At 41.3% G+C, this 25,237-nt stretch overlaps 1 protein-coding gene and 2 long non-coding RNA genes across 5 annotated transcripts in view; 2 read left to right on the plus strand and 1 right to left on the minus strand.

Annotated features, from left to right (window-relative positions):
* Positions 1–1,333: 1,333 nt before the first annotated feature.
* Positions 1,334–22,554, minus strand: igfbp3 (insulin-like growth factor binding protein 3). 2 transcript variants are annotated; one of them, XM_086270072.1, is made up of 4 exons: positions 21,946–22,554; positions 18,083–18,326; positions 15,154–15,273; positions 1,334–1,507 (listed from the first exon to the last, which is right to left on the minus strand). In XM_086270072.1, the coding sequence occupies exons 1-4, from the start codon at positions 22,301–22,303 to the stop codon at positions 1,336–1,338; spliced, it is 894 nt and encodes a 297-aa protein (XP_086126198.1). In that variant the 5' UTR covers positions 22,304–22,554; the 3' UTR covers positions 1,334–1,335. The 2 variants fall into 2 exon arrangements, with proteins under 2 accessions (XP_086126198.1, XP_086126199.1); XM_086270073.1 differs by having other exon boundaries at positions 18,079–18,326; positions 21,946–22,541.
* On the plus strand, positions 1,528–18,349 carry LOC147309779 (uncharacterized). The gene is made up of 3 exons (XR_015125866.1): positions 1,528–1,580; positions 1,813–1,914; positions 18,108–18,349. It is a non-coding gene; the product is annotated as an uncharacterized LOC147309779 (long non-coding RNA).
* Positions 21,907–25,237, plus strand: part of LOC147309780 (uncharacterized) — a 77,338-nt gene continuing 74,007 nt past the window's right edge. For both annotated transcript variants that reach the window (XR_015125867.1, XR_015125868.1), the window contains exons 1-2: positions 21,907–22,539; positions 22,756–22,874. This is a non-coding gene — a long non-coding RNA (uncharacterized LOC147309780). The remainder of the gene's footprint in view (positions 22,540–22,755; positions 22,875–25,237) is intronic.

Below are 25,237 nucleotides of genomic sequence, written 5' to 3' on the forward strand. Positions count from 1 at the left end.
TTATAGATTTACTATGAGGGAGACTACGCATCAGGTTTAAGGCCTGGAAAAGTTTGAAAACTTTTGTTTTCCACAATGAAAAAAAAAAAATTAGGATCACCTTAGCCAGCTCCTAATTTTATAAATTCTGCACTCGGGTTTGCGTCTCCAATATCATTGAAATGCACCCAGATGCAGCTAAGTTTGAACAGCTTTTCCCCTTGCTAAACAAAAACATTATTTGAAAACTGCATTTTGTCTTTCCTTTGGCTATCTGTGTCCAATATTAGAATTCATTTGATGACCTGAAACAATTGGGTATGGCAAATATACAAAAAAAGGAAGAAGAGAAGGAGAAAATACTGTTTCATGGCACTGTATCAGGATCTTTGTGTATACTGTTTTAGTTATAGCTGCTCTCCTCATCAAAGATGCAAGCCTCAAAATTGTCAAGCACGATACTCATAAGGTAGCTTTTCAGTGAAGTATTGCTTTATGCTACTGAAGAAGAGGAAGAGCTGAATCTGAAGAGGAGGTAATGAAAGGCTAGTTTTTAAGGCACTGTGGCTGCATGGACTGCCTCCAATCCCTTTGCCCTGCAGGTTAGTAACAAGGAACTAGAAACAGCAAGGCTGCCCCCCGAGCTGCACTAAAAAGTTGAAGCCCTACCATCTAATATTTTATAATCCTTCACTTAATAATGGACCCTGAGCCAGAGTGCTATGTTTTTTCTGCATTGTTTAATGGAGCAGGGCCTGGGGATGGGCAGTCAGACATCTCTAAACTGAGTTTAGTGACATGCAGTATTTACACAAACAAACACACAAACTCACACGCCACTTGCATGCAGACATGGAGCTGTGCATGCATGTTACACAGCCACACACACACGCAGTTACTAACTGGCAGATGGGCACACAAACACAAACAAACAAACAAACAAACAAACAATGGCGTTGGTTTTTTAAGAGGTGGGGGTGCAGGTCACAGTCACAAACAACTCCTCTTTAAAGTGAGTGGAAAAATCCCTCCTTCCTCTCTCTAAAAGAATAGTGCAGTTGACGGGTCCCCCTCCCCTCCCCAGCTTTCAGCTTAAACCTTTATTTTAAAAAAAGGACAGAGGTGGTTCCCCCTAGCACAGGACAGATAGCTGTGATGGACAGAAGGCTGTGCGCTATCCTTTACCCCTCCCCCTCACCTTCCCCTAGTCCCCTCTTCCCTCCCTCCAACAGAAGCAGGACCTGAAATCAGAGGTCCAGAGTTCCTTCAGATGTTTACATAAAACTAAATGCAAGAGCACAGTGGGATCTCGTTCTTTCTCGCCCCCCTCACCCCCTCGCCCATCCCTCCCCCATATTACACCGTCTTCCCCTTTCCATCCACTTTTTGTTCCTCCATCCTCTCATTTGCTCTCCAGGTTGTAGCACTGCTTCTCGCCCCACTGCCTGCCATCGTAGCCGGGGAGAGGCTGCCCATATTTGTCCACGCACCAGCAGTAGCCCCGCCTCCTGCCTTTGGACGGACGGCACTGTAAAAAAAACACGAGGAAGAGAAGACAAAGAAGTTTAGTCTGCCACTTGTTCGATTTCACAGAACCAAAGGTACACCAACCGGTGTCATAAGCAAGATCATCGCTCATCGAGCTTTGACATCCACCTCTAGTTTGGGTGGGGTTAAAAAGGTAGCAGAGGACTTATCCCTCTGAGACACACTGGGAAAACAGATTAGCGTTTCCACGGAGAGGAATTAATGCCTTGACACAGCTTTAACAACACCACCTTCAATGTGCATGCTTGTATTATAATAACACCCCATCCCTCTGTTGGTTTTCAGATCTCAGATGCTTGTCAGCAGGCCAAGTCATGCCTCAGCAGAACTCTCATTAGACAAACCCGTCGATCACGGAGTGGAATGCCCTGCTACCTGAGTTTTTATGTGAGTAAAACATCAGCGATACACAACACACACAATGCAGGGGTTTGCTTTGTGTAAGACAGTAATAAATGCATCATGATTAGAGCAGGAGAGCTTTTGCAGCAGCATTATGTGTGGGCAGCGTGCTGTTGAGTTTGCCCAATTTAGGTGCTGTGGAGGAGTTTACTTTGTGCTACCGGCCACTGGGGGTAAATGATGAAAAAGCAGATTATTTCTGATAGAGAGGCGCTTGGAATGAGGAATGCTCTGAGTGAGTGAGAGTGTAGAGTGTGAAGGTAAACATGGGGTTGCTAAAATATTTGCCAAGGCCAGTTGGAGGGCTGCAAACCAGTGCTGCTATTCTGGGAAGCTGGCAGGCACTCAAAATCATCTGGAGTTAATTATGGCCTGCCCCAGTGCACGGGGCGCATGTGAGTATAAACACACGTTAGCAAATACGCAGCAGCACACAAACAAGAATTGTATGTGCTGCACACATACCCCCACCCCCCCACCCCCCCACCTGCTCCCACACATGTACGCAGTAATATCAGATGTCCCACAGGAGGTTCGGCTTTGTAGAGTGGCAACTTTATGAGGTGCATTTTGGGGGTACACATGGAACAGCACAATCAGTTAAACCAGGTTCAGGTCTCAAATTGTCCCACTCCTCTTAGCTCCCATCATCTCCCACCGTGGGAGTGGTGAGAGAGAGGTAAGAAGTCCAGCCACGACCGAGATACGCCTGTCTGCCTCGATGGCAACCGTCGGTAAGTACCGGCAGTCTAGGTGTGTGATCAGAAAGTATGTACTTGTCATGGATCGCTGTGTGGCAAGCAGGAGGAGGACCCAAATGCAAAACTCACAGACACGGGGATGAACTCGAGAAACACAGCTTTAATGCTGGCACGGCAGAACACAGGAAATACAAAACTAAACTGGGGAAAAGTAAACTAACACTCGCAGGTAGACACAGGAAGATCCACACAACAGGGAGGGAGGGAGAACGCGACGCCGAACAGAGGAGACGCAGACAGAAATACACAGAGGGTTAACGAGGAAAGTGGGAACACACGGGGAACACAGCTGACACAGATAACCATAACGAGACAGGGCGGGGTGAACATAACACTGACGGGAGACGGGCAGAGTCAAACAGGAAGTACAGAGGTTCAGACAGGAGGAGAGAGAGCACGGGGAAAAAAGACATAACGGGCTGGGGAAACATGGAATAAAACATAAGGAGAGACGAGGGCTCATAAATACACAGGGGGTAAAAGCCACGAAGGGAAAACACTTAGGGAACAACACAACAGGGCAACTCAGGAAACATGGCCTAAATAGGGAACAAAATACAAACATACAAGAAAACTAAGAACACTGGGCCAACATGGCCCAGGACCATGACAGTACTGTAAAGAGCACATATGTTTTTCTTTGCACACCAACACTTTCTATGTCTTTTCTGCATGAGTTCAAACACTGTTTCACTCAGCCTTTCATACTTAATTTTAATTTTTAACTTTTATTACATTATGCACACCAATCACCCACAGCTCTGTTAGGTCTAAATTATCATTGATGATGACCTGAGAACCTGAATCTCTAATCTCTAAGCCCAACTTTTCTTAAAAAAAAGAAAAAAAAAGACTAAACTAAATGAATGCAGTACCCCATTTAGGGAAAGTGTCAGATTGCATTTTAGTAAAATGATTAATGTGATGGCCCGAGCAGTGAAGGAAGTCAGACACAGGTTAAAGTGTTTTAACTTGCCAGTGTATCAGTCAGGGATGTAAAAAACAACAAATTAAAAGCTGAAAATCTGCACTTCAATCTCAAACTGAGTGCTATACTTAGATTTCTAACATCTATCAGTAAACATTGTAAACAAAACTGCAATGTTCCTTGGCACAGGGAGACAGATGGAGTGTGATCAGGTGTCCTTTTTCCAGTGTAATCAAGATTCATGTACAGCCTGAGTGCATGATCAAAGGCAGCTTTATAGAGACAGCAATCTATTAAAATACCTCACTAACAACTAGTGGAGTCTGGAGATAGGTACACGACCACATGTGCCCCTAACATCATCCAGGCATTCTTGTCTGTGAACTCAGTATTTTGGTTGTTATCGTCTTCCTACTCCTGTCCCCTTGGAAAGATGGAAAGGAGAGGAAAAATGTGCATGTGTGCTTATCCCTGTTGCTTGGCTACCTTTTAATTTCTATTCCAGCCTCTGCAGTCCTTTCTTTAGTGCTTCACTCCAAACACACGCATAAGTACAAAACATCCACTAAGCAGTGAATGTCACTACAGATGATGCTGCGCACAGAGCCAATGCTGACCGGTTGAAAAGCTGGAAAGGGAACAACAGCTAAGTTCACCAAGAAGGGAGAACAAAAGTTAACAAAAAGTAGCACAAAAAGAGCAGACAGCAGCTGCAGTGGATGGTTTTCATTGTTTGTTTTTTTTCACCTGATTTCTCTTACTCTCTCTTACTCTCCATGGATGTACTCTCTCTGCTGAATATGTCCATCCCTTCATGACACAGTGTATCTATCTTATGCTGGCTTAGTGCAGCATAACAGCCATGGCACAAAGCTCAGATCATTTCAAACTGGTTTCTTAACATAACGATGAGTTTGCTTTACTCAAACAGCCTCCACAGTCACCCGATCACATGCAGAGTCCAAACCCTGCGCCAGCCTAAATCCCATGCCCTATATTCTGAGCCTCATAGCCCCAAAACTAGCCCTGCCTGGTCCACATGGTTGTCACTAAAAAAAGCAACAAAAAACAAAGCATATTTCATCTACCTTGCAAAGCCATAATGCTACCTTTATGAGGTGTGCATGCATGTGCGTTGTGTGCATGAATGCAAGCTCTTGTAATGCTGATCTTAATAGCTAACAGCAAGGCTGCTGGGCTTCACGCACATTAAAAAGAGCCTGGTCTGACCACTGGATAAACACCAGCTCATAAAATGCAATGTGTTTGTGTGTGTGTGTATGGGCGCATGTATATGTATTTATGTAATCAAGCGGGCATCTGTATGTGCTTGCAAGTGCATTTGGGAGTAGCTGCAGGATATTGCTTTTTCTTTAAAAAAGTGTCTAAGTGAAGAGAACTCCAGAATAATTTGTTTGTTTTAGAATATTGGCAACACACAAACTTTAAAATAGAGTCTTAAATATTGCTTCACAAGTTTACAAAGTGGTAGACTGGAAGAAGGGAGATCAATATAAGTAATGACTCGATGTGGTCAAACCATAGAGGGAGAAGAGGGTAAATTTAAAACAGTGTATTTGGACGATTATCTCTAAGAGAAAGATTTCTACATATACACTGCTTAACAAATTTATTAGACCACCACCCAATGTAAGGTTTATTAACATTATTAAAAATTACATATTTAATTTTTGATGTTTCTCTAATGGCTCATCCCCCAGTTTGCACAAGCTCTTTAAAGATGATTAAAAAGTATTTACTAATAAAATATAACTATTGCTGTTTCATGTAATAATAATTTCCAAATGTACTGTTTTACAGTTCAAATTCAATTCAAATGCCAAATTGCTGTTTACTTGCAGCAGAAAATTCATTTTAATGGTAGTCAAGTTTGGGTTTAATTTAATAACTAATTTAACTCAGCTCAGTGATTAAAGTCATGTCTAATTTCAAACACGTTTTTGACATGTATAATTTATAACATCAATAATTTGTTAAGCACTCTATCTGTTAACCATAAACATAACCACCTACTAGCCAATATTTGCACATTAAAGCTTCATTTATTTCTACTTGTGTTAAAGCTACATCGATCTATTTAATATTATTATGATAAACATTGATTATCTTTTAGATACAACAGTGTTACATATAGTGTAATATAGTTAGTGTGACAGAGTCAGCTACATTAACCCTCTGAGATCCAAGTCATCATAGCTGATAATCCTTATCAAGACCCTACTCTGTTTTAGCGAAAAGCAAAAAGGGATATTTTGGGAAAAAAATGTGTAGGTGAATAACATGGATCATTCTGTGTTCTCCTGGTAACCCTTAAGTCTAACTACTTATGTGAATGTTAATTTGACACATACGTACTATGAATCTTAACCCTTTAAGACCTACCATAGAACCAAGTCCGCCAGAGCTTATATTATATTTTTACATGCTGTGGAGCCATTTTTGGGAGCATTTCAAGTTGCTATACATCAATACAACCATTATAGCCCAAACTTTAATAATATGTCTGCATTAGGTGCATAATAATTACATAAATTGCAAAAAAGTGCAATAAACTACAAGAAAATTGAAAATCGTTTTTGTTTTTTTAACATATATTTCTAGTTAGAGAAATTTAAGAGGCTCATCCCTCAAAACTGTAAATACAAAAAAGTTGCACAAACTAGTTTCCCACCACAGGAAATTTATTTTGAGTGTCTTCATAGTTTTATTTTTGAAATACACCAATTTTTATACACTGCAGGAAAAACGAAAATAAATATTATAGTGCAAATTTGCAAAATAACAGCATATGCATCAAAATAAACTATTTCCAGCAGTGCAATATGAGTCCTAAGCATCCCAGAAACGACACAGAAAGTCATAAACTCAAACATAACTTTTTAAAACACAAGTATAGGCTCATAAGGCCCCGATCGTAAAAAAACTACATTTCCGCAAAATGACGTCACTTCCGGTTTCGGGCAGGTCATGCGGTCATGTGATAGTTCACGCTGATGGACGTAGGAAGTGTTACAAACAGCTGATTGGATCGGCGAAGCGTGTTTCTGGAATATCATGTTTTTGTTGCTGCAAGTGATTTTTATGCAGTTTTTGCAAAGCTATATGTGGAAGGAAACTGTGACCTAGGACAAGCTGATGGCATAAGATGTAAGTACAACTCCTCCGGTTTCATATGCAAAAAAAATTATTGCGCTAGCTTATGTGGTTGCAGAGCTACCGGGATTTAAAAATAGTTACGCAAAATGGAGCGTGTCCGCTCCGATCGGCTGTAAAGGGTTAAAATGCCAATGGCACACCCCAATAAGAGCAGGCTCTCGCAGTACAAGATGCTAACCTGATCAAGTGTCTATGGATGCGCTGCTCCACAGTCTGCATCCAGTAACACACAGAATCCTAAAGGAAACACTGCCAACATTCCAGTGACAACCAGGACACCCCCAGAGGTTCTGCCAGCATGTCCTGTCAGAACAGAGCTGAGACATAATATTAGGCAAGTGATTTTAATGTTGCAGCTAATGGATGTATACCTCCCAAAAAACATTCATACATGTTTGTTGGCACATGTAATTGAGTTCAATTAAAGCAAAAATAATAATCGCCATTATTTTTGGTCAGTAACTTTGGAAATATTATAATTTATTGAAAAACAGATATACTTTTTCATGTTAAAAAAATTATATTTACATTACTGTTAATGGTAGAGCACTGTGCATTTACGTTCCCTATCACGAACGACAAGACAGGCATATCTGAGAGCCTAAACAGAGAGCTACTTCAGCAACCCCAACAATGCAAAATATGCAAGAAAGATCTTCCTGCTAAAAGTGGAAGAAACAAACTTGTTTCACCACTTGAGGCAAAAACACATAGCATGGAAAGATAAATAAAAAAATAAATAAATGGCTCAAACCCAGCATTGCCGGAGCGCTTGCTATCTGCATTCCATATGAGAGGAAGAATAAATCGTTTATGGATTACTGATGGAGTTAATGGTGCTGCTTTAAGTAGTTGCTTAAGGCAGGGCTTTAAGCAACTACTTAAAAAGGTGGACCCAAGATACAGCCATATTTTGAATTAGTGTGTGTCAGCATGTCTGGACTGTTTTGTATGTGTCTTCTGTGCCTTTAAGAGTCTCTCCAGGTCCTCCTGATTGGTTGAGCTGTTTTGGGCTGGCTTTGGTCTGGCGGCTGCTGATTGGCCCCTATTATCAACTGGCTGCTTCAAAAAGCCCGTCTCCAGCAGTTGTTCCCCTGGCAGCAACTGGCAGCAGCAGATCTGTCTTCAGCCTCCAAACTTGCAGTGCTTGATCTTGTGTGTATTTTGACAACAACTAGGTTTTTTATATAGTATTGTAAATAGTCGTGTCCATCTGTAAATAGCACTAAAGCAGAAGAGGTGAACTGTCTATATAATTTTGGACGCTTTGTCTTGTTTATGAAGCTAGGGAGTTCGAGGTAGCACTTGTCTTTTGTTTGGTTTTGTTTCATGTAGGGTTGAGGTAGCACTTTTCGGGAATAGCTTGTTTGGTTTGTTATTTTGGCCTTTGTTCACCCTGGAGTTTATCCTTTCAGTTTTGGTGTTATTGGTATAGCAATAAACCTCACCTTTAATGATAAAATGGCTATTGGGTCTGGCTTATGGGACGGGGTGGGGACACCCTTTTGAACCCCTTTGTTGCGCTTCTGTACTCCTAGACCGGGACATAACACAATACTGTAGGTAGAAAATAATGTTCACTTTCAGCTTTTTTGTGTGACAAGGTTGGGGAAGAGTTTCAAAGTTTTACTTGTGTGTAACCTATACTTTTACTTAAAATTTCAGAGAAAAACACCACCTATGCTGCTGTTGTGCTTACATATTGACTTACGCTGTATCACTACTGTTACACTACAGGATGCTGCTGCTGACACCTTGTGGCAACTGATTCAGACTTTGATTTAGGTGATTTAGGTCTGTCACTTTGTTTTGTTTGCGCTATTAAATATTGGTTCTCACGAGCCGCAATCACCAATAAAAGATTAGGTATTTACTTTTAGCATCAGAAATATCATCATCACACATTTCCTTTACTTTGCCACCAAACTGAATACATTTCAAACATTTATCTGAAATATGAAAATAAATGGAAATTCCTCTGACAAGAATATGAATAACACCTTTCAGGACTTTACAGAGTTGCCTAATTTGCAGCATGAAAAAGGGATTTTTTTATTTATTGAAAATGTTAATATGCTCAAGTAAAACTACTGAGAAGTACAGTTTGGTTATCGGCATCTAAATTTAGGTACTGTGTTGGCATCAATAATAAAAATATTCCCCTGCTCTGCGTATTATGCATGAGACACTGGAAAAAGGGGCTTATATTTCAAAGTGAAGAAGAAAGAGAGATGGATTATAAATCTAGGGAGGGAAGAGAACTAGAGAGAGACAGGGTGAAAATAGCTGTCTGGATCCCCAAAGGTTGGCCAGTTATTATAAAGCCATTGTGGTTGGTGTGTACATTTCCACAGATCCTTCTGAGTCACGCTCAATAAGTCAACCCTTATGGGCCTGGCAGTGTCAGGACCTAGTGAATGAGGACGCTGAAGGGTACACAGGCACCTGGCTCAAATCCTTAACCCACAGCCTCCTCCTCCTGCTCCTCTTCCTCTTGACACACACTCAAAACTCTAAAAGAGTACACACAGAGACACACACTGTCGTTCCATTCACAACCCTCTGCAGGGTGATTCCTGTCCAAACAAGGAAGGAAAAGCCAGGTGGGTGGAAGGGCAGGATGGACGGAATGATGGAGCGGGCAAGCAGAACAAAAGATGTGTGGATGACCGTAGGCACGGCACAATGGGGGTAATGATGGGTGGTGAAATGATGAATTAAAGAGAGAGTGAGATTTTGAGGGATGTAATGAGTGGTCAGTGTTGGGAATGCCTGGCCTGAATGGGGATACTGAGCCAATTCATATAACTCCAGCTAAAAATAGGTTCCTCCTTGCAGTTTTTTGCTAATGGCACGTACCTTTCTTATATGAAAATAACACAACTATAGGGTTGATACGTGAGCATGGGTATGCCAAAGAGGTAAGATGGAAGCCTAACCTTAACCCTGACCCCACCCTTAAACCAGTCACCTGTGACTGGGTGAATGTTAAGAGGTCAAGGCTACTGGCTACACTGCTGCACCATTTTGCATTTAAATAGAAAAGTACAGCAACAGAGGTTGAATGAAGCTTGAATGATTAACGCAACTTGAAGTGTTTCCGACACATAGATTTTTTATTGGAGGAATAAATTAATTATGACTTATTTCAGCATTTATTTCATTTTCATTCTATTGCTCTTATTTTTGAAAGTTCAGGTGCTGTTAACCCCCTATCTCTAGTCCTTCCCCTAACACTAGTCTGACTAGTGCTGTGATGGACCTCAGTGTCATTTAGCTAAAATCCAGACACTTAAACCCCATAGCTGCAGAATGCAACTGGGACAGTGATTCTTCTTCTGCTCTAGAAAAATGGAATTAGCTATACAGCGACTCTTACTAGAATCTGTCTCGGATAGTGAAACAGTCCATGTGCCACGCAAGCAAACTCACCAGGGCTGCAGTAGAGCCACGACTAACCTTGCTACCTACAGTTCATTATAGTGGAGTTGGAGTCATTCCAGGATGGGAGGAACTGACTTGAGAGGGAGTATATGCACTTATATGGACAGTCCATAGGAGCTAAATAGTCTAATACTTTTTCTTTTTCCAAAATATGATTAAATAAAAATAGTGCTGGGGAACCACTTTGAAAGTGTTGTTTTCCAAATTACCACTAACTTGACAGTGGAACAAGCTGAACCATAGCAAACCTAACCAATGGTGTAAAATAATGTTAAACTGTTGAGACAAAAGTAGTTCAATGTACATTATTCAGTTGGTAACTGAGTCAGCTTTGGGTTTACATACATGTCTGTGAGTCAGAACCCTGCCTTCTAGAGACTTGAGTCCAGGTGGGGGTATTGCACGCAGCAGAATAACTCATTCAGCTCAAATAGCATGCGACAACTTGTCTGAACATTTGTTTATCTATAATGACATTGCTGTATGAGCTCTGAGCCACACTCACCCTTTTGCACATGTTCCACAAGTTGCCTATGGATTCATGACAATTCAAACCCTAACCCTAACTATAACCTAACTTATTTTATTTAAGAAAATGTTCTTCTCAAGTCTTGGCTAACAGTGAAAAAAGAAAATAACTATTCAAACTGATCCTAAAAACTGTTTACATTTTTTTTTTTTCAAAAACCATATATTTCTCAAAAATATAGGGTTGGGGTTAAAGTTAGGGTCGTCACTGGGTTACCTGTTTAAAACTCCAGCAACACTTGCAGGATACATAACAACCTTTTTGTTTGACTCGTGCAACAATGTTTGACCAAACGCATGTGTCTTTAGGGTCAGCTTTGACAGCTTCACAATTTGTTGTCTTGGAAGTAAGTTATGGTGTGCCAGAAGCGTCTACTTTGTTTTGACAAATGCATTAAGCCATATTCATAGCCACGCATTGTTTTCATAAATGTCTTCATTTACATACTCCTATAGCTATGCAGGGAGAAGGATGATGGAATGGAATGAAAACTGCATTCAGTCCTCTAAAAATCTAACAGCAGACCGCAATGAAGGTGGACACATTACAAATCCTATTTTATTATACATGTCTCTGGAAGAGAAAAGGGATGGCAAACATCCACTTTCTGTCACTTATCCATGGCAGGCACTTAGGCTCTGAGGCATTCCCAAACCAGCCCAGAGGCACTCTCTCTCTAGTGTATCCTGGTTTAGTCCTGAGATCAGCCCACACATTGATATGCCCAAAACACCTAACTAAGCAGGCAACCAGCAGGCATCCTATTCAGATGCCTAGACCAGCTCTTCCAATGTGGAAGGATCCCTTCTGAATCACAAAGCTCCTCAACCTGCCTCTATTGTAGAGTCGGAACAAGAAACTTATTTCCTGCCCTGACTGGAAATGAGCTCCTCGCACACAGCTCTTGATCATAGACACCACACCATCCTTCCATCATAAAGGATGGCAGGGTACCCATGAACATGACCCTGAGATATGAACTCCTCCATTGGGGGCAAGTATGAATGCCGCCATTTCCCCATTGAGAGCCATAGCCTCAGACTTGGAGGTGCTAATTCTCACCAAAGCCGCTTCACGCTTTGTTGCAAACCACCCCACTGCCACTGTGACCTGGAGGTTACTGTTTGATGACAGAACCACATCGTCTGCAAAAAGCAGAGAGTAGATCCTGAGGCCACGTCTACAGTAGCCTGGATGAATTTGAAAACTGTGTTTTTGTCTGCACTATCATTTTCAGTCGCTTTCACAGAGTTGTGCGTCCACATTGAAAAGGTCGAAAACACTTACACGCCAGTACTGCGCATGCGTGAAACGCAAGACGATTCGACCTTTTTTTTAAATGGACTGACAATGAGGTGGAGTTGTTGCTGTGAGTAACACAAAAGTGCAAAGTTGCAAAAGCGAGTGAGAATTAAAGAATTTGAAGAAAAGCTATCTGGAGCATGTACAGACTGATATTAATCTTTAATAGATTGAGAGCAAACAAAACAACTGCTGTTTAATGCCTCCACTATCTTAGTTTAATTGGTCACACGACTGCATCACATGACTAAAATGTGTCATCGTTTTCAAAAAGGCTCCAGGTTCACTGTCCACACTGTTCGCTGTCCACGCTGTGTCCACACTGTGATGCCAAAGTATCCGCTTTGGAGGGCGTTTTCAAAACGCCGCCTCAGTGTGGACGGAAGGCCAAAACAAAGAGAAAAAGATGTGTTTTCAAATGAAAACGTATTAGTGTGGACATGGCCTGAGACCACCACCATTTCTTGACCGCACTTTGACTGAACCAACAAATTCTATCCAAAAAGAAAAAAAAAATGCAAATAGAAATAGTGGCAAAGGGCAAAGTCCAGCTTCAGCCCACTACAAAAAAAGTTATCACATTTTAACAATGACCCCTGCTGATGCAATACAGCTTATGGATGCCTATGGATGGCCACCACAGTACCATGACAGGATCTTCACCTGGGTATGCCATCATAGTGGGAAGGATCTGGACAGGAAAAGAGCCTTCATTACAGTAGACAAGTCATATTTTTTAAACTTCCAGTCTTTTTATGGCCCACAATTTTAGTTTTAGTTTTAGAAGTTAATTAACTACCAGCAAGCTCCGGGAAAATGCTGTTAAATTACTAGTTTTATTACATGCCGTTCTCTACTCCCCAACTCTAATTAAAACCTTTCACAGTCAATGGCTCAACAACAAACATGCCAGCATAATCCCAGAAAGATACATTCTGCAACAACTGAGCAAATTACACGGAGAGTTCAGCAGAAATATAAGCTATATAAGCTATCAAGTGGTTATTTAATTGATTTTTTTTTGTCTTTGGCCATTAAAAATGTCACTGTTAGAATTAACTGTTACTGAAATGAGTCAAATCCATGCCCGCCCACATGCAGTGACTTTGAAAAAATCTTTAAGGCCCATTTCCTGATTTCAATGAGAAAAGCAGTTACACTTAGCACATAAAACGGTTTGAGCTCCTGCCTTTCAAAAAAAAAGTCCCTAAGCTGAATACAGGACTTTCTGGTTTCCCTGAAACTACCAGGAAGAGGTCTTGTATTATCAACTGTCGGACGTGATAGTACTTTAAGCAAAAGTTGTGGAAAAAAAAACTCTTGTCATAAAAAAACTGCAACTGAAATTCAACATCTATTAAATCGCTTTTGTCTGCTGTTGTACTTAAAAAAAAATCAAATGACAATTATATGTGGCCTTTAAGGGCTTTTCATCTTAAGCTGCAGATACGGACATGCAGCATGCACTATTCAGATTTAGATAAACACACAGTTATTTACTGGAACTTCAGAAACATAGACACAATTGGAATAGTATAACTTCTGTTCTCCTTTTTCACTTCTGTGAATCTGTGTGTGAAAATGTTATTTAATCCATCATCAGCGTCTTCCTGACAAGCACTTCAAAAGTGCTGTAACGCAATTAAGGATGCAAAACGCTGACTTAAAGTTCTTAATTTTAGTTCCCCCTGAGCCATAATCGCTAAAAGTTAAATAAAAAGCTACATTTCTACAGCATTTCATATTTGAGGGGATATACTCATACAGAGGTACAGAACCTGCATATTAGGTATAAAGTTATGCTACTTTTTTCTCTGTTTAGTCCTTCCCCCCAACCTCATCCCTCCCACCTCCTTTCCCTGCTCCCTTCTTTTCAAAGTATTGTCACCCTAGACGGTTCACACGGTCTCCTCTTCACCATGTTTCCGGTCATAAATCTCTACAACACACCGTGAAGGCACATCCCCTGAGACGGATTTAACACAACACTCCGCACCCCACTGGTGCTCTGAGAAAAGGGCGACAGGAGCTGGCACACTGCCACACACACATTTGCAAACACTCCAACCAGAACTGACACTTTCCCGGTAGATATTTTGTTGAAGGAATCCAGGAAATGAGCAAGGTAGAGGCTGACTTTAATGAAAGTAGCAATGAAACTACTGTGGAGAGACCGTGGGGAAAGAGTGAGGTAAGAATTTAGAAGACAATTCTTTCTTTTTTTTTTCTGTGTGTGTGTTATGGCTTGAGTTGGACTCTGACTCATGGTGCTTGTAGGGGGTTTTCGGTGACTCATGCTTTTCTCAGAATGGGCCTGTGGAATCCCTCCGATAAGACTCCCCACCCCAGGAAATTGGATAGTGGTATTTGTCACATTGTGTGTCTCACTAATGGCCCACAAGCCCTCCTCTTCATCCACCACCTTCCGCCGTCTTATCCCTTTTTCCCTCAGGTCACAGCACATGTCACCCACCTACAGTGCTCTGCCAAATGTCAGCTTCTTTGCTCCCCCCTGCCATCTTTCAAATGAGTAGCCTATGGGTGGCCCCAGTCTGCACTACGAACGTGAAAAACTAAACCAGTGACAGCCTGTTTGTTTTTTTACCTCGCCAACAGCACCCCACACCTACTCTCCCACACCAAACTACTGCCATCAAACAAGCGCCATACATATACTCCCCTGCTGCCACATCTACCATGCCACACACACTCCTGGACCACATTCTTACATCCCTACCCCCCATACTCTCCCACACCACACACCCACAAACACACCTGACCGACTTCATTTCCTGTGAGGCATGAGTCAGACGGCTGGAGTGCATTTACTGGAGTAATACATGGTTATTAGCCATTCTGATAATATAGTGTTGATGTGGCTGTCAAGGCAACCTGGGCTGCAAAAAAGGGGGATTGTGTAAGTGTGGGTGGTTGGGATGAGTCTTTGAGGATTCTTTGGAAGTGTTCAGGCATGCGGTGGGTCTATTTGTATGTCCGCAGGTGTGTGTGTGTGTGTGTGTTTGAGGGACAGAGACGAGGTATAAAGAAACAACAGAGATAAAACAGCAGGGAGAACCAGTCACCTGCTTTTTCTTGTAGAAACCCTTTCTGTCACAGTTGGGTATGCGGAAGCCTCTCGGGTTAAGCACGTTGCTGATTTTAAGGCTGTTAAGGATGCTCTCCATCTCCCGCCGACATGGCCCCTAGCAACATAGCAAACAAAAGCATTAATATTAGGCCGCCATCCTTACACATTCACAAACAGGAAGAACACCGGGCACAGCCATGCAAGTTCAAAAGTTTGTGGTGAACATCAAAGCCTATAAAAGGTACCGTGTTGAACCTTTAATGTTTTATCCTACTAATCGGCTCCAAAGCTAAACGTATCATATCAATTCTGATGTAATCCATTATTCTTATACTTATTCTTATAATATGTTTAACATGCCATTGAGCTTCTGGATTTTTCCTGCAGTTTTAAATAAAGTTCTGTAAGTTTGAGCAACCTATGCTGAGCCCGTGTCGAAGTGCAGAAACAAACACACTGTAAGGTCCAGGTTGAAGAGGTTAAATCCCAAAATGAGATAGTCACTTTGTGAAAAAGTGGTACCTTCTGTTACAAAATGTTTGTAATCAAAACTACTGGTGTTTAAACAATAGTAGATAACATAAAAGTACCCTGTGGATTTTTGGACCACAAATTGCACCGTATAGCTCCGCTATAATGAGAGATTTGCCATATTGTTTGTATTTTGTTTCTTTCCTGCACATGAAAGAAGCTACACATTCATACCACCTACCATGGCTTGACAGTATGCATTTATGCGATCATAGTTGGGCCACAGTGGAATGTTGACCTACTTTATCTATGAGACAAACTGGCTAATGCACAGTTTGCTTCTTTATAGATTATAGATCTTTATAGAGAGCTTTCTTTTGTTAATTCAACACTAAATAGTGTCAGAACTTGGTATAGTTTGTTGAAACCTGGGTTGCAAATATTCCTCAACAACGTGCAAACACATATCATCATTTACATTTCACTGCTTCAAATGGTGCCGCAGCATCGTGGCATATCAGCAAGCATAATACATGTCTTGATTGCAGCTATTGATTTGAACTCTCTTCTATTTTCACTGCTAATGGCATTTCTTCAGAATAACTTATCCAGACTTAATGTTGTTAAAAAATATAATAAAGTTGGTGAGTTAATTAGCTAGCAAAAAAGTTCTGTTGTTTGAAACACGGTGAAGAGTTCTGCTCTGCATTTCCCTCTCATTTTCTGGAATATTATATAAAGAGTTTTAAGCCTTGAACCAAGCTGATTAGCTATAGGCTAAATCATAATCATAAAAAGACTTCTTCTGGAAAAAAATAATAATAAAAGAAATGGAGGGAGGGGCAACGCCACAAGACTGTACATATTTACTTTTAATGGTAAAGAAAATAATGTATTGCAAATCCCTGATTCCACAGTGATCGACTTCCAACCTTTTTCTCAAATGTAATGTCTCAAAAATATTTGTTATCAGTGCCATATAATAATAGCTTTGCATACATATTGTAGTTTGTATTGTACGTGTGTATAAAAGTGACCTGAAGTTTGCCAGTTTAAATATTTGTGGTTGCAATCGCCTTCACAAATCAGAAACATCTCTGTTTCAGTTTACAATTATAGTTATTTTCCATGACATCATGAATAAAATGCTTTTGTATTAAATCAAGGTGGATATCATGCTGAATTTCTACATTGTGTCATAATGTAATAGCTCACAGTAAGTCTGCTTTTATGGTTACAGAATTATGGTTCATAATGAAAATCTCTGTGGAGAATATAAATGGGATTTTTATTACGGACTGTTACACTCTATGACTAGGCTGCTTTCCCAGAATATATAATTTTTATGATGCACAGTTTTAATAAAAAGTACTTATAAATAATGCAGCTGACCAACTACTGTTACTTTTGAGTTCAAAAATCAATATTAGTCTTAATGTACAATAATTATTGCAGTGAAAAGAGCTAGGACAGATGAAAAGCTAGCTAAAAACCTAGCAAGCTAACAACCTCCTAACAACTCTCAGTTGCAGACTTTTCAAGTAGCAACTTACTTTCATTTCTGTAATTGGTTGTTTTTGTTTTGGTTGCAGTTGTTTTCCCCCATAGTGCTACAAAATGGCTAAAGAGCTCATTTTAATTGGCTAGCAAAAAATAAATAAATTCTGCTAAGACTGTGACACTAGTCTTTCGTCTCATCTTGGGATTTGTGCCATTACTGGGATGGGCAGTGTGCAAGGCAGTGTTGTTAGAAAGCAGGTGTGCAGTAGTCCTTTTGGTAAACACTTTTTATTTGACAGCAAATAAAAATGGCCATAAGCATTTGGATTGCTGATTCAGCAATCCACATGATGCAAAAAAGTGACACAAAATAACAAATTTTTCAGATCTGAACTGCTCGTGTAATGTATATCCACAATGAAAGTGTTGTGTTTGGGGAAAATTCGTCTGAGGAAAAATAGTGTTACTTTACTATTTACTATTACTGTACAGATGCACATTATGAGCTATGGTCAAAATTGTTACAGTGGCCTCATTACTCAAATCTGTTTAATCAGATTCAAAACATCTGAAATATCAAACTTGGTTAGAAAAAATAAATGCCGCAAATTTGTCCAGCAAAATTACGAGGTCATAATTTAAACTACTATTAACGCATGATATAGTCAGACAGATTTTACACGTCTGGTGTGTAAAGGCCTAAATACTGAGGCCTAGGTTTGAAGCTTCCCTGAGGGCATTTACTGTGTCTTCTCCCTGGTCCTTCTCCCAGCATTCCTGTCTTCTGTCCACTAGCTTATTAAAGTCAGGCTAAAATGCCCCCAAAACAATACATACAAAGAAAGGCATGGGCATTTTATATATTTAGTGAGATTCCAGGTATTTTTTTTTCCAAAACAGCAATAATCTCATAGTTTTAACAGAAATCTCATTGCCTGGTGTGACTTACATACTCATTCTCCCTCTTGCTCTCCACAGAGAAGTTGTGCACATCCGTATTGGCGCCTCCTGATAATGATTCCACCTTGTAACTCTGGGTCTTCCTGTTCTCACCCCTCTGAATTAATATGTTGTGCAAAGGAGGCCTGGTGTCCATCGAGCCCCTACTATGTCCATCCTTCACAGTTCCCACGCCAGGCAGCACTGGAATTGTCTGGGTGACATTGACAGAGTCTTCGACCTGATTTCCAGCATTTTCTACATGGAAAGTGCAAAGAAAAGTTCTCAATTTAACAATTTTATGGTTTCATACATATAAATTGGTGCTTAATAAAGACAAATAGTGACATTTAATGGTTGATTCTCTGTCTTGATTCTTGTAAAAATTTTACAACCCTCAAGTCAGTTTAAAAACTTGTCATATCTGGATTAAATTAAGAAAAGACACCAGAGATTGTTAGGTGTTAAGTTGTCTAAATGTAAAGAAGAAGCTTTTGGAAATCTGAGTCAGCCTAGTCCTCTCTCCCCAACCGGTCATGGCAGATCGTTGCCCCTCCCTGAGCCTGATTCTGTCGGAGGTTTCTTCCTGTTAAAAGGGAGTTTTTCCTTCCTACTGTCGCCAAAGTGCTTGCTCATATGGGGTCATATGATTGTAGGTTTTTTTTCTGTACATACAATAATCTGTATGTATTGTTGTAGGGTTAACCTTACAATATAAAGCGCCTTGACGTGACTGTAGTTGTGATTTGGCGCTGTATAAATGAAACTGAATTGAAAGTGTATTTAGGTTTGTTTGATATGGACGTAAAATTGCCATTTCTTTTTTTCATTAATATTTAATGGAAACATCTTCCTATTATCTCTTTTCTAAAGCACAAGTGGAGCTTAAGCTGCAACCTCAGAATCAAAAGCCAACATGTCATCGCTGTTCTGTTTTGTATAGAAATTGCCATATTACAAAATGACTGCAAAATGCTCGCTTGTGCTCATTCAATCCAGCAGGAAATTCTTGACTGTGCATGAGGACCCTGTTAAAAGCAGACAAAATAAAGTTAGCTCATTGCCTTGTGGGATGTTTGGAGCCAGAATTGAAGCCAAGTAATAAACAGAAACATGACAATTTCATATCCACAAATTTCCACAGTATGCAGGCCAAGAGATAGAGTCACAAGGAGGAACTGAGCGTAAACAAGACCTTTTAAGGACCTTTAGAAGAAACGGTTGTATATATGTTTATGTGTGCATATATAAGGTGGGGAGAAGGCTGGGACAGGTATATTAATAGCCAGTGGTGTTGGCAAAGATTCCTGTCAAATCGTTAAACACAGCAAAGCAGGGACCATCTGTCTGAGAAGAAGAGGGGGGCTTCAGATGTTCCTCACTGAAATAGGAGAGGACCAAACTACCACCCATGTGCCACCCGGTCGACCACACCACCGCAAGGCCACAGTGGAAGGAGCTTACTGATCTCAGAGACGACGTCCTGGAGAGGCAGAGGGATGATGGGAACACACATGCAACGACTCACACACACACACACACACATACACACCCAAACACAGTTTAAAACTGTTAACTCAAAGCAGATTTTGTGTTTAAGAGCTGTGGTGAGGGCGGCGGACGGGCATGTAGGGGTGTAGCTCGTGTGGGCAGGCAGGCTAGCAGCCCACCCTTTCTCTGTGACCACCTGATCAGTTAGTGATGCGGTGGAGCTCCACAGTCTCCCAGGCTCACGAGAACTGAGAACAACAACTTGGATGTCAACAACAGCGTGTGCTGCAATAGAGCAGAATCTGAAAGTGCCTTTCAACCTGAGGCACCCTCCACATGTTTTGCCCCAAACTTTTCAATAACAGCCATATATGTCCACAAGCAGGGACAAAAGAATTATGCCCTGTTTTAGATTTCTGCAAGCATTCCTTTTTATTGTCAATATAAACTTTTTTATAACCCTTCTAGGAAGTCTGGGGTGTTTTAGATTGACACATTACGCAATTTGTTTGTATAATAGCACAGGGGTAAACAGCACAAACTGCGGTGACGAGGAGAGCTTGTTAATGTCTGGGAGGAGATCCTGTGCTGAATCTGGGGACATGGCTGTGGAAACCGCTGAGCTGCATCAACACACTCTGACCAACAGGGGCACTTGGGGTCATTTTCTTCCTCTCCGCCTCCTTTTCTGGATCTCTTCTCCAGTTGTGCAGATGGAGAAGGAAACAGATCAATACCCATGTCAATACTGTTACTGGTAGTTCTTATTTTAGGTGGATCTGGAAGCTGGAAAGTAAGTGAAAGAATGAGAACTTTGTATTTGTGTGTGTGTGTGTGTGTGTGTGTGTGTGTGTGTGTGTGTGTGTGTGTGTGTGTGTGTGTGTGTGTGTGTGTGTGTGTGTGTGTTTATGTTTGTATGACACTGTCACTGCTGAGTGCTTGTACACCACGCATTAGTGTGGCCAAACCAAACAACCAGGAAAAAGAAAACACACACATGGGCTCTTGGGTGCCTGACGTCAGTTGTGTGCCCAGACGCACAACCATGTGTATTCACATGTAGGTGACATGTGTGCCATTTGACTAGTGTGAGCAGCAGCCATACATTTAAATAAAAGACCAGGCATAGGATGGCTCTCAGTGTGACAGTTAAGAAATCTAGCATTGGTATTCAATGCTAATTGGCTGTGATTGTGTGTTTGAATACTTGCGTTGGGAATTTCATCCCTGTTTTGTCAGACAGAGGTATCAAACATAAGGCCCGGAGGCCAATTCGGCCCTTTGGATACCTTTGGAGAATGTGAAGGACATACATTTTGGACTTTTAACTGTATTTTCACAAGTTTTACAGCTTTTCCTATTTATGAAGACCTTTGTCACATCCAGTTATACTAAATCAAAATAGTTAAGTTATACATATCTGTATTTTACACATTTACTACTTACAGTTTGACCCCATAGTTATGACAGATATTTTCCATTTACTACAGAGGCATGTAGAAAAAATGAGTGAGGGGAATTTCACTGGTCCAGCCCACATAAGATCAAAGTGGGCTGTATTGGCCCTAGATATAAAATGACATTGACAGCTGTGATCTAGGCTGTCTGCACCAGGGAAGCACATACTGTGCACATCCATGCTGTGTCCAAGAATCCATTAGCTTTAACATAAGGGCTTCACAGCAGATAGGGACATGGTCTGCACTCGGCCTCAGCTAAATACTATAAACCATAAACTTACAGAATATAAATGGCAAATTCTGGTTTGGGGGACTCTGTGTGTGCATATGCTACTGTGTGCATTATGAAGAAAGGGAAGGAGCAGTAGTGTCCTCTTCTTAAAACTATTTTCAAGTGTAACATGTCAATCATAAAACTCCTCGTGTTCTGTTTCGTATTTACGGACGATGTTCCAAAGGGACTTGTAGGAAAGCAGTATTAGCTGACGTGGGACCCTCCAACTTAGAAAGTCACGACTCCTGTTATGAAGTCAAACTTTTAGGAGTCTAGTGGGATTTGTTTAACGCAGGCCAGCGCACAATTGTGCAATGTAACCCCCCACCCCCAAACACAGACACACACGTATTGTTGTGATTTGCCAAAAAGCCCGGAAAATACGTTTTTGCATCTTTCTTTGTGCTTTTTAATCACAAGCAGCTCTGTCACAGCATCTTTAGCCCAGCCACTATAAATGCCTCACATTTAACCCAGGAGGGAACTGTTGGACTTGGTCAGCGAAGAACAGCACCCTAATGGGCAGGGCGCCTGTCAAAGTCAATGCATAATAGCATTCAGGGGCGCACACAAACATACCCACACAAACACGCACACACGGGCAACAAGGTGTCAGAGAATCATTAAAAAAAGAAAAGAAAAGACTTCCCACCTTCTTTTTGCGGTGGCATGAGAACGCTGTTCAGTTTTTTGGGACTCGAACACACTCCCCGTCCCTCCAGGAGAGCCTGCAGGGGTCTGCTCTCCCCGGGCTGGTGCCGACAGGTCAAGCCGGAGCCGCAGCGCCCCGTGTACACTCCACACGGTTGTCCCTCTCCGAGGGCGCACGTCATGCAGCAGCCGCAGCCGGGCTCCTTCACCCGCTCCACACAGTCTTTCGGCAGCGGCTTGCACTGCAGGAGCGCGCCGGCGTCGCAAGGCTCACATCGAACCACGGGGCCCACAGTGCCGGCGAGCCGGGCGAATGCAGCCAGCGCGGCAACCAGACAAAGCACACAGACATCGGGCATTCTACCGATTAAGCTGGTCACAAAGGGACAGTATGTGAGTTGTCACGTAGGCTTAAGGGGACTCTCTGTGACACAGCGAGCTGGCTAGCCTTCTCCATCTGTATTTTCTTTTACGCGAAGTTCTCGTTTTTATACAGACAGAAAAAAACAGCCAACAGGTCACACCCTCCTCCGTATGAATAATGTAAATGGAGAGCCCCGATATGAGGGACCGCTATATCCAGTCTCGGGTGGAGGTGAGTGGGGGGCAGCCGCTGAAAACATTCAACTCTTTGAATCCTTTAACGTATTTTACTAAGTTCTGTTCATCTAGTGCGCTTCCAGCTCCAAATCTGCTCCGTCCATCTGGTTCCCCTGTAAAAGGAAAAGCCAAGTTATGTCAGCAGGTTGAAGCTGTTGGCTTTTTTATATACTGTTTACTAGTATAAATCACTTTCATTTTCATTTTGCAGATAAGATGACAAACTACACCAAGGACAGTTCTCATGTGGTGACTGCTCCCAAAACTACGGGTTTGGGAATTTGAGGGTTCTGCTCCACTGGTCCGATCTCCTGCTGGCATTAATCCTATGTGAGTGAGTGCCACTGGTGTTACCCCAAGCTCCCCCACCATACCCACATGCAATACTGATAAAACATTCCTCTGGGTAGGTGTATAGGTGGCCTCATACTATAACAATAATTTCTTTGCATATAGTGTTTGTATAAGTGTGACCGCATGCTGGACTGTGGGTGCAGCCAAAGAGGTATTGTTTAACTGCTCTGGTCTGCTAAAGCTGCAGAGATTGGATGCACATGCCAGCTACCAAGCACGTGCAGACCAGACTGCATACCTGACCCTTTTTCGCTCGGTATCCAGACCCCCTTGTGCCTTTCCTCCTGGATGCCTCCACCCTGTCATTGACCCCACAGGACTTCCAATTATTAAAAAGAAAATGTTGTGATTGTGCAGGCTCAGCATCTGCCCCCCTCTACGTTCAGCATATCCTTCTGTTATGCAATAACAAACGCAAGAGGGGGGCACACGCTGAGAAAATAATGTAATAAGTATAGTCCGTTGTGTGATTTCCACCACAGAAGCAGAAAAAGTGTTGAGACTCCATTATGAAAAACAAACACTAGGTAAGGAAACACTCCCAGAATAGCGAGAAAACGTCTCCAGCTGAGATTAGTTTTCTCATTACTTGACATGTTTTTTTCTCTTTTTGCATTTTTCAGCTTTTTTTGCATCTGAAATATTTAGATTCTGATCTGTGGCTTGTTTATTGTCTGCCCATCTGTCCAGGGTTGGGTTTAACTAAACGTACAGTTTAGACTAATTCAGCAGAAAGACACTTTTGGAAAACTGTGTCCACTTAGTATGAATACAGAAAACTTCTGGTTTGTGTCTATAAGGGGTGACCGGGTTCATTGTGATGCGTTGTTATTGTTTGGCTGGCTAAACCAGCCCTCATATAAAACATGTAAACAGACTTGATATGCTGTTCTCCAGTTTTATGACAATTTGCTTGATTAGATATTGCGAAACGAAAAACATATACAATGGCATGTGGCAAAGGTAAACAGACATTCACTGGATCCTCCTGATTTCAAGATTCAGGAGTCAGAACAGAGTATGTTGTAATTTGCCTCGGGACAGTTTGGGTATAATAAAATGATGAAATGAAATCAGATAACTGCTAGCAAAAACATGCACATCTCATTTCCTAAACCATATGTTCAACTTGTCTCTGTTGCAGTCTCAGCAAACTGCAATAAGAGATACTATTTGTCTCACTCAACAATCTTGTCTTGGTCTTGCATCTGCACTTTTGTCTTTCACCCTCTCTGTCTTCCTCTGCCTCGGGGAATCTGATATCCTCTGGTTATTAATCTCTTCTTTAAAGTGTCCCAGTCAACATTCCTTTGTGATACAGTTTCACAATGCAGCACATTTCAGGCCATAAATCATTAATTGGAAACACAAAGTCACTGATGGTCCTCAGTAACACTGGCACAATGTACTTTATAATTTGTGGTTTTGTGAAGCCCAAAGGTTCTGCGCTGATTTATTTATTTCCTTCTCCCAAGAGTGATTCAAGAAGTGAATTTCCTTTCTGTCAACATGTACTGTCTTCATATTCAAGCTATGCCATCAGCAGGCATTGCACTCACTGACCACATTATGACCTGCGGATCACTTTATATAAAAACACTCATTTTACATTCTATTCATAGATCACGTTGACAGCACTGTTACTTAGTGATATGTTACTTGACTGACTTTCAAGCCCATCACAGTGTGCTGCAGTTATCCTCTAGTTTGCTTACAGGAGATCTTGTTTTCTTATCTCTTCTTATTTTCTTTCTTTTTTATTTTTTTTATCAAGAAATAGTGGAAAGAATGAGATTGGCATAGATTTTGTTGGACTTTAAATGTGACCCACAAAAAACACTAGGTCAACTTGCTGTCAGCAATAATGGGATACTGGTGGAGCCCCTGCACTCAGTCTGTTTCAGCCCCCCTTGTGATTGGCTACGTGTATATGAAGTCTAAAGTGGTCGTAATGGTAACAGGAGCATTCGGAGCTGTGACCGTACTAACTGGAAGAGCGACTCCAGCAGATTCCCAAGAGAACACCAGAGGTCTCTGTCCAGAAGCAGTCCTAGGAACAGCAAAGACAGTGCACCGAGTTTCTGAGGGTCTGTTACATTACTGAAATGATGGCCAAAATTAAAATCATAAAAACAAGATATCAATTAATATAAAAAGTTCCTCTCTTGAAAAAAGAAATCTATCCCTCCATAGTCTTTTAAGAGCAACTCATTCTTAAAGGATGACTGAACAAACAACCTAAATTTACCTGAACTCTGCTGTTCCAATTTGACTCTTCATCACAGTAAAATTAGTTCAACACTTCCTCACATATTTTTGTTTTATTGTATCTTCCTATG

Source organism: Aulonocara sp. 'chitande type north' Nkhata Bay, linkage group LG17, assembly GCF_057382095.1.
Source record: "Aulonocara sp. 'chitande type north' Nkhata Bay isolate Kocher_YH1m ecotype deep benthic linkage group LG17, A_spYH_male_GT1.1, whole genome shotgun sequence".
Taxonomy (NCBI): domain Eukaryota; kingdom Metazoa; phylum Chordata; class Actinopteri; order Cichliformes; family Cichlidae; genus Aulonocara; species Aulonocara sp. 'chitande type north' Nkhata Bay.

Excerpts from the sequence above, each read along its gene's own strand:
- igfbp3 (XM_086270072.1), bottom strand. The coding sequence starts at position 22,303 with ATGCCCGATGTCTGTGTGCTTTGTCTGGTTGCCGCGCTGGCTGCATTC. Across the intron at positions 18,327-21,945 it reads CATGCCACCGCAAAAAGAAG|AAAATGCTGGAAATCAGGTC; the intron begins GTGGGAAGTCTT and ends CTTTCCATGTAG. Across the intron at positions 1,508-15,153 it reads GTTTCTACAAGAAAAAGCAG|TGCCGTCCGTCCAAAGGCAG; the intron begins GTGACTGGTTCT and ends TTTTTTTTACAG.